Below are 14,483 nucleotides of genomic sequence, written 5' to 3' on the forward strand. Positions count from 1 at the left end.
GGGGTGGTGGTGTTGTGGGGGGGGGGGGGGGGGGGGGGATATAATTTTATATGCATAAATTTAATAAAAACCTAAATATAAAAAATAGGAAATGAGGCTCAGACATCTGTTTTGTAACAAAAATGTTTGTGTTTATTTTAGCCCTACTTGACAGTAGGGCTAAAATAAACACAAACATGTGAAACAACTCAATATAGCCTTGTTCTGTCATGTTGTTGCAATGAGAAACAGCCTAAGGACAAGACTAACAAGACTGTCTTCATTTAATCCATGAGTGTTATCCACTTGTGGCAAGTGGACCAACCAGATTTAGGGAAAATTAGCTGTTTGTGTTAAATTGTTGTATTCTCAACCATTAGCCTATATGTAAGGAAAATAAGCTGTTGAAATTGAGCTACTTTATTCTCCACCAAATATGCTGGATAGACTAGCAAATCAGCTCAAAAGGGGGAAATTTGGCTAATTTAGTATTTCTGATCAACTATTCGTCCAGCAATAAATTAGCATATTGATTAATTATGCATTAGATATTACCTCCGTGCAATAATATCCTAAATAGAGTGGAACATTATTTGATAAGAGCATGTAGCAGGATCGTCAATTCAAGGCAGTGGCCCTCGTAATCAAATAAGGGACGTGTATTTAAAAACAGACGAGAGTTTATTGAACTATTCTACGACACAGAAACTAATCTAACACATAAACACAAACACACAAGCAAGCAGAGGTAAAATGGTTTAACAGAGTGAATGAAGTTCCGAGTTTATAACAAAGGATGTTATTTCACAGACCATGACCTAAACAACCACCAACGTTATCAATGTGATTCCACTTCTTAAGAATGGTTTTAAACTTTTTATATGCATCAGTCTTAGCTGGAGTCTGGGGTATTGCTTGCCTGTTGAGGAGGATTTCCTCATTCCATCGTGGTCTTGAGGGGATTCCTGTGATGGTAATTCGTTCGTCTGGTTGGAGTTTGAGTGGCGTCTCAGAAAACCAACCGGAATACTGAATGGAACGGGGTCTAGTATGAGGGATGATTGGAGAGCTGGCAGCGGGAGTTTTGAAAAGCTGGGGAGCCCTATGCTGGGTCTCTGAGCAGACATTGATTGTAGTCTTCTGTTACTGCTGATGAGGTGAAATGAATTAATTTTAGCGAGCCGAGAAAGCAGAGTGAACCGAGAGTACGCAGAATAAAGTAGAGAGTTGGATTTTAACTCTTACTAGCTAATCCTGCCCTCTAAGGGTTCCAAGCAACCTGAGATTGTCTTAGGGCTGGGTGTAAGCCAAATGCTCCGCCCATGATGTTACTCAGTCCGTTACTCCTTTTCATGATGTATGTATTAAACTTTGTCAGAAATACTAATGTTCATATAATGACATCCTATCTGAATGTCCTTACTTTTATCTGTCAGAAGATTATTCCATGAACATATACATACCACACACAACATATGTTAAGTACACTATTAATAGTAAAACAATAATCATACTAGTACTACTATACTTATACATGCTAAATAAATGAAACAATTAATGGTAACTTAGTGGTTAAAAGCACAATAATTCCAGAAGGAACCATGGCAGAAAATAGCTGATTGCAGTTGTTTTACACATGTATTAATTTTCACAGTCATTGTTTCTGTGGAAGGCCCTGATTGTGGAATGTGCTGATTCAGCAAGGGAAGGTTGGTCTCCTCCCCCTTTCTTCCTGCAATTATCACTTTATGGGTGAAGGACCTTGGCTTTTATCTGTTCGGTAAGCCATCTGGTTTTGGCTTGTTTCTCAACCCACGTGTGGCATTCTAAGGGGTGAGTTATGCTTTTACTGCAACATTTGGCCAGGTGGCCACTCTGACAAAGGCAGCTAATGTTTATTAATGATGGGTTTGTCCGTCCACCCTGCAATTGATGGCACCCGTCCCGACAGCGTGTTTGAATTATGGTTTAAGTGGTCGAGGGCTGTTTAAATGGAATGTCTTGTTATTATCTTTGCTGCCTGGTTTGATCCTACACAGACTACAGACACTTGAGACACAAAATTAGATTTAGCTCCAGATGATAACAGTACAATTATGCATTTTCTGGGAGATGCAGGGAGTAGGAATGTCATGGAGACCATGTCAAACTGGAGGGCAGGCTTCTGCAGACACTTTTAATTATAACATCTGTTGCTCCATTCATTCATCACAAATAAACTCCCATTCAGGATGGGAAAATGTGATAACCACCAAACAGTAATTGTTTCACTTTGTGGCATGTCTTTTTTTTTTTTTTTTTTTTAGTTTAGGACGTTTGCTTTGGAATCACTTGTGTTAGGATATGTTATTGTGATGAGGGGAAGGGTAACTTGCATGGTGGCCCTGCTTCTCACATGTTACATACAGTTGTGTGCCATGTTCCTGAGTGTTTGGTATTCTCTGAGAAACAAACTACTTTTTGGCTTTTGTTACCACTGGTCCATCTATAAAATAAACTAAGAAAACAAACTTTTAATGTTGGGTCTGGCCAAAGTACAAGCTCTGAACCCTGCTGGAATTCTAAATGGCAGTGGCTTGGAGGAGGTAAACAGAATACACTCTTCAGGGGTGCAATTTATTTAGACAGGGGTGCTTGAAAGTTTGTGAACCCTTTAATTTTCTATATTTCTGCATAAATATGACCTACATCAAGTCCTAAACGTAGATAAAGACAAAAATATTATACTTTGTCATTTATTTATTGAGAAAAATAATCCAATATTACCTGTCTGTGAGTGGCAAAAGTGAACCTTTGATTTCAGTATCTAGTGTGACCCCCTTGTGCAGCAATAACTGCAACTAAACATTTCTGGTAACTGTTGATCAGTTCTGCACATCAGCTTGGAGCAATTTTAGCCAATTCCTCAGTACAGAACAGCTTCAGCTCTGGGATGTTGGTGGGTTTCCTCACATGAACTGCTTACTGCTGATCCTTCCACAACATTTTTACTGGATTAAGGTCAGCTTGGCCATTTTTGACTTTGCCATTCCAAGATTAACATTATTTTTTTTCTTAATCTTTCCAATATTAATTATTATTAATCATTCCAACATAATTTTTTATTAATCTTTAACCATTCTTTGGTAGAATGACTTGTGTGCTTAGGGTCGTTGTCTTGCTGTATGACCCACTTTCTCTTGAGATTCAGTTCACAGACAGCTGCCCTCACATTTTCCTTTAGAATTCACTGGTATAATTTAGAATTCTTTGTTCCATTAATGATGGAACGTCGTTCTGCCCCAGATGCAGCAAAGAAGGCCCAAAAAATGATACTACCAACACCATGTTTCACAGATGGGATAAGGTTCTTATGGTAGAAGGCAGTATTTTCCTTATTCCAAACACCTCTCATTTAAACAAAGTTCAAATCCACAAAACATTTTTGCAATAACTTTCTGGCTTGTCCACATGCAAACTGCAGATGGGAAGCAATGTTCTTTTTGAAGAGGCATTGTACACCATTGTAGTTCAGTGTTCTCCTGATGGTGGACTCATGAACATTAACACTAGCCAATGTGAGAGGTCTTTAGTTGCTTCAAAGTTACCCTGGGTTCCTTTGTGACCTTGTGGACTATTGCACGTTTTGCTCTTGGTGTGATCTTTGTTGGTCGACCGTTCCTGTGGATGGTAACAATGGTCTTCGATTTCCTCCATTTGTACACAGTCTCTCTGCCTGTGGATTGGTGGAGTCCAAACTCTTTAGAGATGGTTTTGTAAGCTTTTCTAGCCTGATGAGCACCAACTCTTTTTCTGAGGTCCTCAGAATTCTCTTTTGTTCATGCCATGATACACTTCCACAAACATGATGTGAAATTCAGACATTGATAGATCTCTGTTCTTTAAATAAAACAGGGTGCTCACTCACACCTAATTATCACCCCATTGATTGAAAACATCTGACTTTAATTTCACCTTCAAATTAACTGCTACTTTTAGAGGTTCACATACTTTTGCAACTCACAGATATGTAATATTGGATCATTTTCATCATATATTTCATCAAATATTGCAATATTTTTATTTAATTTTTAATTGGGTTATTTCAATCAACTTTTAGGACTTGTGTAGGTCATATTTATATTGAGATATAGAAGATTCGAACAGGTTCACAAACTTTCAAGCACCACTGTGTCCACTCAACACATACATCTGAGACAGCTTATACACTCCCACCCACCCACATACATACACCTACATGCACCTAATTTTACCAGTGAGTGACAAGGTTAGGTTTATTAAAGAAAAGGGACCAAGCAATACCAAGCTACCTTAATTGTGATAAAGATTATAAGATTAGTAAGCCCATTTTTAGATCTTTTTACTAATTTCTGTCAGGTTGCAGAGACAGATGTATTCTTTATTAAAAACACAGGCAAACAGTTCAAAATCATGAGATGAGCAAAATCAAAGTCAGGCAAAAAGGTCAGGTGATCAGCAGACAGACTAGACATGGCAAAAACCAGAATCTAAAAAGCAGAAAACCAGAACAAGATTATAAACCAAATATAGCATGCATGGTGAACAAGGCTTGGTATGTAAGGTGAACACCAAGCAAGGCCAACCTACCTTACCATCATTATAGCGTATGTAAGAAAAATTGAAGAGGAAGTCAGATATCTCAGTGAAGAATAACTTTATTCCAGCATGGCAATGAAAAAGTACATGAAGCACTTCGGGTTTGTCAAAGTCAAAGTGAACCCCGAACAAGATCAGCACAGATATTTTATGCTGTGTTTCAAACCAGGTTTTCTGTATGTAATGTAAATAAAGTTTCATTCTAAATGTAAATTAAGGATAGCATTTGATGTGATCACTTTCTGTTCTCACAATATATTGTATATTGTTACAGGTGTGACCCCAAATGGTGAGGTGATAGGGTTTTTTGAGACAGATGTCTTTCTGAATGCTAATTACGGTCAGGTAGCCCTTTTGTTCAGGGATGGCTCTTGATGTCCCACCGCCACTCCCATGCTATAACTGTGTGAATGTCACTTTAGGTGGTATTATACACATATTGTTGACACTGTGATAAATTATGCCTTTGATAATTCTGCCTTTTTGGGGAACAAGATTATCTAACACAGTTTGGGGTGGAATCTGCTGAGAGGCAGTCTGCAATTTCTTACACTTGCCTGAGCTTACCTATGCGTCTATGCCTCAGAATATGCAAAAGTAAAAAAGGTGGCTTTCTCTCCATGTCTTAAAAATAGAATCACTCCCAGATGTGAAGATCCACACTATTCCTGACCATGTACCATCACCAATCCAAAACATCAGACCTCCTCTTGCTATTGAGGTCATAAAAGATGCCAAGCCCAGGTAAAATACACACACACAAACACACTGGTTCAACAGAAAAGTTAAATATCCATGAGACTTTACTTATAACAGAGAATTCACTTCCAACAGAGCAGTTATTCTCCAGTTATTATTTAAATATCTAGAATTATGGAAATGAATACACAGCTGAATGTATAATTTGTTGCATTTAACCACCCATCTCTGATATTCACACATATATGCATACACATTGACTCAAAACATTCTATCTTTATTAGCTCATCCATTTCTCCTACAGCAGACAGTACTGGTAAGATTACATTTTGTCTTCTGTAGCTCATATATTTCCCTCTTTCTTCATATCAGCTTTTCCAACACATTTGCTTTTTAGCCTGTCTTACTCACCATTCACTCCTACTCTCAATCTCTCACAGCACCAGTGACACACCCTGGAGAACAGGTAAAAATCCTCTATACACTGGCAGGAACATCAACTCATTTTCACTAATGTCAAAGGTATACTCTTCAGTATTTAGGACCTGTTAAGCACTACATGTTAAGCTAATATCACCTATGAACCATGACCCCATGTGGGTAGCCAATAAAAAGTCCTTGTTACATCTTGCCAAAGTAAAAAAAAAAAAAAAATCAGGCAAAAAGTTCAGATGATCAGTAGACAGACTAGGCATGGCAAAAACCAGAATCCAAAAAGCTCATAAACCAGATACAGCATGCATGGAAAACAAGGCTTGAGTAAGTAATGTGTTTTGAAGGCATGGAGGTGATTATGTGCAGGTGGGTCATTCTGTGTGGCAGGCATGAAAATCTCTGCAAAGTTTGGGGTCAAGAATGTCTTTTGCAGGTACCTAGGACTTTTCTTCTAGACCATACCCTTCCCACTTGATCAGGTACTGAAGTTTTCTGTCCTTGTGATGAGAGTTCAAGATTTATTTGATGGCGTATGCAGGGGATAATGATGGTGGGACATCTTCAGATAGTGGACCTGGAGTGTCTGTTGTCACCTGTATCAGTTTTGATATATGAATGACTGTGGTTGAGAGCTATACTACAGATGCATCTCAAAAAATTTGAATATTGTGGAAAAGTTTTTTTTTTTTTTCTCTCCATAATTTAATTCAAAAAGTGGAACCTTCATATGTTGAATATTCATTACACATAAATTTAAATATTTTAAGCCTTTTTTTTTAATCTCGATGATTATGGCTTACAGCTCATGGAAATCAAAAATCCAGTATCTCAAAATATTAGAATAATTTGTAACACAGAAATGTCGACCTTCTGAAAAGTGTGTTAATTTATGCACTCAATACTTGGTCGGGTCTCCTTTTGCACAAATTATTACATCAATGCAGCATGGCATGGAGGCAATCAGTCTGTTGCACAGCTGAGGTGTTATGGAAGCCCAGGTTGCTTTGATATCTGCCTTCAGCTTGTCTGTATTGTTGGTTCTGGTGTGTCTCATAGATTCTCTATGGGGTTCAGGTTAGGCGAGTTGGCTTGCCAATCAAGCACAGTAATACCATGGTCAGCAAACCAATTACTAATAGTTTTGACACTGTGGGCAGGTGACAAGTTCTGCTGGTAAAGAAAATCAGCATCTGCATAAAGCTTGTCAGCAGATAGAAGCATGAAGGGCTCTAAAATCTGCTGGTAGACGGCCGGATTGACTCTCGATTTGAGAAAATACAGTGGACCAACACCGGCAGATGATTTGTCACCCCAAATCATCACTGACTGTGGACACTTCACACTTCAAGCAGCTTGGATTCTGTGCCCCTCCACACTTCCGCCAGACTCTGGGACCTTGATTTCCAAATGAAATGCAAAATTTACTTTAATCTGCAAAGAGGACTTTGGACCACTGAGCAACGGTACAGTTCTTTTTTCTCCTTAGCCCAGGTAAGACGCTTCTGATGTTGTCTCTGGTTCAGGAGTGGCTTGACACTAGGAATGCGACACAGTGACATTTCTGTATTATAAATTCTTTATTGTAATATTTTGAGATACTGTATTTTTGATTTCTAAGAGCTGTAACTGTAATCATCAAGATTAAAACAAAAAAGGCTTGAAATATTTCACTTTATCTATAATGAAACTAGAATATATGAAAGTTTTCCATGATATTCTAATTTTTTGAGATGCACCTGTATATCCCTTGGCTCATACTGTGGTGTTTCTCTATAATGCAAACCAGAAAACACTTTGCTGAATTGAGACATAGTGCTTCCGACACTTGTTCACGCCACTTAAAACAGTTGTCTACTGCAGGTGAGTTTGTAGGGTCAGCGTTTCTCAGGAATTTGGGTGTATTTGGATCATGGGAGAAATCATGACCAGTCCAAGGCACAGAATAAAAATCAAGGCACAGAATATCTGAAGAAATCTACCGAATTCTTGAGTCACTCATTCCACTTGTCCATTGGACACTGGTATTGGCACCCATTGGTTCTGGGTTTGGGCTATCGCCCAGTCACTGTCCCATAAGAGAGCACCAACAAAACATGAATGGGGAGAATTAATTCCTCACTGTTTTCCTTTGGGTGGGAGAAACAGAGACTGTCAGTGTGTTGATCAATGGTGTGCATGGAATTGCTAAAAATTATAGTGTGATTTGGAAACCATGGGTGGGGGGTGACGGAGTATTCCACAAAGCGACCTAATAAAAGTGGGGCTTATTTGAAATAGCCTTGCTTGATTTAACATAACATGTCAATCCAGGCTCAGTGCTTTCCATCAATGTAGTTCAACTTATTTCCACTCATTCAGGCTGGAATTGACCAATCGAGGTTCATGCGTGTGCACACAATGTCCAAGCAACCCTAGCATTTGAGTTAATAAATAGCTATATGGCAGCAAATGAGAGAGCTGCTGTACACTACAGATGAACTATGAACTTACATAAATGGCACACTTATATAGCACCTTTATCCAAAGCACTTACACTGTGTCTCATTCACCCAGACACTCACACACCAATGGTAGCAGAACTGCCGTGCAAGGCGCTAACTTGCCATCGGGAACAACTTGGGGTTCAGTGTCTTGCCCTTTGGTATGTGGAGTCAGGAATCGAACCACCAACCCTACGATTAGTGGATTAGTGGACAACCCGCTCAACCACCTGAGCCACAGCCGCCACTTACATATAATTAAATTCTACAATGAGTATAAAACCATTATTAACAATGGTCTAGAAGCAGCAGGGCAGAAAATATACAATAGAATACATGTGTAAGGACATATTATTAAATCAAATATATAAATAATATAAGAGACAATTTAAATAGATTCTATAGTCAGAATTAACATGCTATACTTCAATTACAAATAGTGGATTATAACAAAGTCACATTACTTAGGATTTTTTGTAACTGGACTTATTTAAGAAATTTTTATTTAGTGTACCTTGTTCATATAATTTTAGAGATGTTTAGATTTTATCTTGTCTATGCTTTTACTGCATTGAAAGAAAAAGTTAACCGAATTTACTTGATTCAAATGTGTATATCTCTTCAGTTTGAATGAATTCAGTTGCAGCCAGCATAATATGTATTTTCAAAGCTGTGGAATAAAATCAACCACTACACACTCACCTGAGCTCAAGTTTGAAGACAGAATCTTGGAACTGTGTGGTGGTAACACTACCCACTACATTACTGGTCCATTAAATTAAAATGACCACTGGTCATTTTAATTTAATGGCTGGCTTATTGAGTTAACTCACTTTGTGGAATACCCTCCTGATGGACCGAAATCTTTTGGCTCAGATGTACCATCTAGTGCACCTTTTAATCCTCCACATGTACAAAACACAGTGTATGCACACACACATGTTGTGAAAGTGAAGTAAATTTGAATTCTTCTTGAAAATTCTGTAGCACTAGCCACACTGCTTTCATTTTGCACATGTTAAATATGTGCCCATGTGAGACTAAGTTTTCCAACCTTCATTTTACTGTCATTTCTTAATGCTTTCATCATGTTTCCCACACTACTACTTATATCTGCCTTTGTGATATGATTGACAGGTGCTAATCATTCAGCCAATATCAAAATGGTCTGTGGCGCAATACAGTTTCAGTACTGGAGCTGCAAATAATAATTGCTAAGGTGCTGCACTGCTTGTGCCTATCTTGTAATTCAAACAGGGAGAACCCCGTGGAAGCTTGTGGGACCTCTCAAGCTGCAAATAATAGGGGTTTGAGCCACTTATCCCAATTTTGACCTTCCGAATAATATTTTTAAGGGCTTGGTTAAACCTCTCAACCAGGCCATCTGTCTGAGGTTAAAACATGGTATGAATTGATTTAAAATTGATTTAAGAGTTCATAATTTTCGCGAAGGGTGCATGACAAACAGATGTGGCCATAGAAAATGCATCTTTTTCCATGCAGGATCAGTGCACCGGAGCGCTGATATACCACAGTGCACCGAGGCATACAGCAGGGTCACTTTCTCTTCTCAGGTATTTTTAATGGCCACCTCTGTAACAGTGGTGCCTTGTTCGGTCAGGCTCTCTTACGGGATCTCAACCCAGGAGATGATTTTGAAGAGTGCATCCACAACACTGTGTGCAGTGAAGAGGCACAACTTTGGGTTATCACTTTTCATAACCCACCAGTACCACCACAAAGCGATGTCCTCGTGCCTCTTTGAATAAAAAAATTACCTTTAAGCACAATAATGACCCAAAGCAAAAATCCAAATGAAGGAATGGGTTCAGAAGAAAATATCAACATTTCAGAATGGCCCAGTCAGAGCTCAGATCTAAATCTTATTGAAAACCTGAAGAGGGCTGCTCATAGGAGACTCCCATGCAATTTGATAGATCTTGATAGATCTTGATTTGATCTGGAAAATTGCCAAATCATATTATATTATTATGATAATACACTGTGTTTACAGTGTCCATGCATCTACACACTGACACAAACAATGTGTTCTATAAAGCAATAATAATGTTCTGTGGAAAGATTAATGCTAGATAATTTTTATAGCAAAGATGTTATCTGATTTGTATAACCTCACAGCTGTTGATTGCTACAGTTCAGTCTTTTGGGGTGGTGGTGGTGGTGGGGGGTGATCTTTACTGCATGGAGAATCATGGAGTGGAATCATTCATGGAGGATATATGCAATACGAAATCTTCAAGTACTAGTACCAAAAAACAGTAATAAATAAATAAATAAATAAATAAATAAATAAATAAATAAAAACACCTGCAGTAACCCTGTGGTACTTCATTACCAGTCACCTTGAACCTTGAAATCCCAGAGCTCAGAGTCACCTTGAACCTTGAAATCCCAGAGCTCAGAGTGTAGCAAGCTGACTTTCAAAAAAAATACTGGAAAAATGTGTGATTCTGATTGGTCAATCTTCTTTCTCACCACAAAGTAGCCAATAAAATGTGATTACATAAATTATAGGGCCAATGCTGTGCAAAACATGCTATTAGACATTAAATATCATTGCACAATAATTGTACTATAATGATGTACATAATATGTATACATCGAACAGGGGTTATATGATCAAACTTCCAGGTTTTAGTAAGGACTCTGGTTGCTGCATTCTGGACTAACTGAAACTTGATTATGTGTGATCCAAACAGCAAGGTGTTACAATAATATTAATAAGATAATAATTCTTATCTTAGCATATTTCTGAGGTGAAAAAGACTACCCAAGTAATATTATCTAAATGAACTTCAAATGAGATTAGGGTCAATAATAACACCAAAGTTTTTAAACTCCTGCAGATGATGTAACCTAAAGATTATCTGGAGTTAATATCTAATTAAAGTCTATGTGTAAGTGTAGTTGTAGCATCCAGGGTCTAATAGAGCAATCTTCCAACTGTACTTCAGATTCCCCCAAAAATAGATTCTTACTTGCAATATAAAATTCGCCTATGACTCAATCAGGAGTCGTTACTAGTTATTTGAAGTGTATTTGAATCGCCTACCATGAGGCTTCGGTTTATTGATTCAAAATAACAATATGTAACATAGGCATCTCATTACTCAGATGATACTGCGTATATAAGATTAAATATGTTTACATAAGTATATAGTATATAGGTTATAGGAACATCCAGACACTTTTACAGAAGCATCTCATAATAAATGCTCATCAGAAATTCCACTAATAACTAAGATAATAAATGCACAAGTTAGTCGAACATGAAGACATTGTTGTTTAATGTCTAGCCCTTTCTACACTGGTGAAGGGCCTTTTGGGTCTTATGATCTGTCACTGAGTAGATGGAGTGAATGCAGTAGAGGAGAGCAAAGCAAACAATTAGCATTTTAAATAACTGTCCAATTATAATTACCATCCAAATGAATAAAACTGAATAAAAAAAAAATCCATGCTGACAGTTAATGTAGCTCAATTCTGCAGGAAAATCCCACACATGCAATCACTGACTTTATAGCTCCAAGCCAAGTGTGCAAGGCACTGAGTTACACCTGGATTTGGTAGACAGGCAAGATCACATAACACTGGCCCTAACCAATTTCCCAAACCTTAGTGCCAAGGAAAAATGTCATCAGCTACACTTCCCATTTCTCTACCCTTTTTTTGTGCAGAGTGTGCAATGTGTATTTTCATATTCATTTTTGAGAGCTTTACTGAAGGATGTGAATATACAATAATGTGTATTTCCCAGGAAATGGGACTGCAGGACAGAGAGTGGTTTGCTGGGATATGTGGACGCAAAACTGCAGAGGACACCTTAATGAAAGTTAATAAGGTAACCAGCCTTTACACAGATACATAACATTCACTTTGCACTGCAATGAAATCTCATGCCAGAGTGTGTGTTTATTTTAATTAAATGGAAAAAAGGAGGTGGGCTGGTGTGTGTGCATGAGGAGAAAGAGATAGAGAGACTATGGGAGAGAAGAGCGGGGTGTTGGGGGGGGGATCTTGCCATTCCTGGATGAATGGCAAGATCCACAGCTTAAGATAGCGGCAAAAATCCTGTCTCATCTGTACTGGTTTCTATTCTCAAAACACAGAGTAGAAACTCAGTTGCATACCAGAGACCACCCAAATCTCTTTATGAATGCCATCCTTTTGCACTTTCAGTATGATCGGGAGAGAGGGAGCAGCTGGTTCTCACATTTCCAATAGCACTATACATTCATCAGTACTGTTTGTCCTTTGTAATGCAATCTGAATTATGAGGCTGAAGTTGGCTTCCTATTTGCCAACTTCTTATTCGGATTTCTCATTTCACCTTAAATGATCTAGGACTTACAATGTAGCACCTGTAGATAGTGCTATGAAGTGCGCTAAAATGACACACAGTTCAGTGAACACTGTGTAAAAGACGGGAAAACTGCTAATTTCATATGCCATTTCTACACTGCAAAAAACTGAATGATGAGGCTGAATGATGGATCAAAAAATTCAGAATTTTACCAAGTTGTGCTTATTACAAGCAATGAAAACTCCACGTTATTGAAGATAGACTTACTTAAAATTAGTATTTTGGTCTCTTGATTGAACTGACTAAGAATGTATCCCTAAGATTAATAATTAGAAAAAAAGAAAAAGCTTACAGCAAGACAATTTCTTCAAACAGCACAATAAAAATAAGTGACTTTGTCTTAAATTAAGGGACCAGAAGCGTTGTTATTTTTAGGCTTTTTATTAAAACAATGTCAGGGATCGTAGAAAGTGACAGATCCAAGCACAGATTTGTATTGAATAAAGTGCAAAACAAACAACCAAAACTGTGAAAACAAGAACCATAATCATAACAATAGACACAAGGCAAAAAGATAAAGACTACGGGAGCAGCTGTAGGACACATGATAATACATGAACACAACAGCAACAAAAACTTAACAATTAGTTGCTGAAAAACTCTATAGGGGCGCTTATTAGAAGTAACACAGAACAGGTGTGAGTGATAAATGGGACATGCTGGGATTGATGTGTAAGGTAGTTCAGTGTGAATTTCACCATAACCATGACACACAGCTGCTTCACTGAAAAATTTGATTATGCAAGTGATCTTAAGCTTAAAATAAGGAAAACCATCTTGGTCCTTTGATGGTATATTATACAAACCATTGTGGTAGCTTGTTACTGGTTAAATCTTGCTCAATATTATCAGGAATACCTTATTAAGACAAAGTGAGATATATTTTCTTACATTGAGATTACTTTTATAATGCAAAACATGCTTGACAAGATTATTTTTCTTGAAATTCCTTTTTTGCTATGTAAAACAAAATGACAATTGCATATGAAAATATAATATAATATAAATAATGTATTGAATAAGTACACAATGTGAAGAAATTTTACTGTAGGAATTTTTAATAATGGCTCTGTGAACTTGCCATTTAAGAATATATGCATATGAAACTAAATGTAATATACTATGAAAATAATTATTAATAATATTATTAATAAGCATTCATGAATTTACCGTCTTGAGTGAAATCTAGACTACGGCATGTAAAATGTCCAATTTCACTGTTCAACAATAACATCTAACATATTTTAGCCCATACTTTACACCTCTACAATGTATTTTTAATTAGTTCATTATTTATCTCATTTGGCTATGTTGCTTTTGATGGGTGTTATATTTTTTAATGTTTTATTAGTTAAAAGGTTGGGTGGTGACAAACAAATCTAAAATCCACTTTGCTTTATTATAAGTGGAACATATATAGTATTAATAAATGGCAAATTCCTAATAAAAAACTGATAAAATACCTGATAATTTGATCATCATAAGAAATTTGATCATCCTCTATTTTGTGTCTTACAATTGAATGTCATGTCTTGGCAACCCATGTTTTATCATACGCTTTACAATGCATCTTGGACACCATCAGTGATGTAACCTGGGTTCATTGGGTGTTTCAGGACAACAGATTAGGCCCTTACCCGTGTCCAAGTAGTTTATGTCCTCCTTGTATTACACCATTTGTCATTCAGTATCACAAACATGTCAAACGCAACCAGAATCATACAGCCCTCCTGAGTGGTTCAAGCTCTTCATCCTTGGCTTTGGCACACACTTACCAGGCCCTCTTCCTTTTGTAGAACTCTTCCATTTGATTTTGCCAGAGAAATCTGAGCTCCAGCAGTATCACTTGCCTTCTGGTTTTTGACAACAAGACAATATATTTCCTAAGT

At 37.4% G+C, this 14,483-nt stretch overlaps 1 protein-coding gene across 1 annotated transcript in view; it reads left to right on the top strand.

Annotated features, from left to right (window-relative positions):
- si:dkeyp-117b11.1 (B-cell linker protein) overlaps positions 1–14,483 on the top strand; it is a 93,759-nt gene that overhangs the window by 59,442 nt on the left and 19,834 nt on the right. Inside the window, exons 14-17 of the mRNA XM_017468566.3 lie at positions 5,232–5,340; positions 5,580–5,611; positions 5,736–5,761; positions 11,989–12,072. Coding sequence (XP_017324055.3) covers positions 5,232–5,340; positions 5,580–5,611; positions 5,736–5,761; positions 11,989–12,072 — 251 coding nt within the window. The remainder of the gene's footprint in view (positions 1–5,231; positions 5,341–5,579; positions 5,612–5,735; positions 5,762–11,988; positions 12,073–14,483) is intronic.

Source organism: Ictalurus punctatus, chromosome 5 (genome assembly GCF_001660625.3).
Source record: "Ictalurus punctatus breed USDA103 chromosome 5, Coco_2.0, whole genome shotgun sequence".
In the NCBI taxonomy this organism is placed as follows: domain Eukaryota; kingdom Metazoa; phylum Chordata; class Actinopteri; order Siluriformes; family Ictaluridae; genus Ictalurus; species Ictalurus punctatus.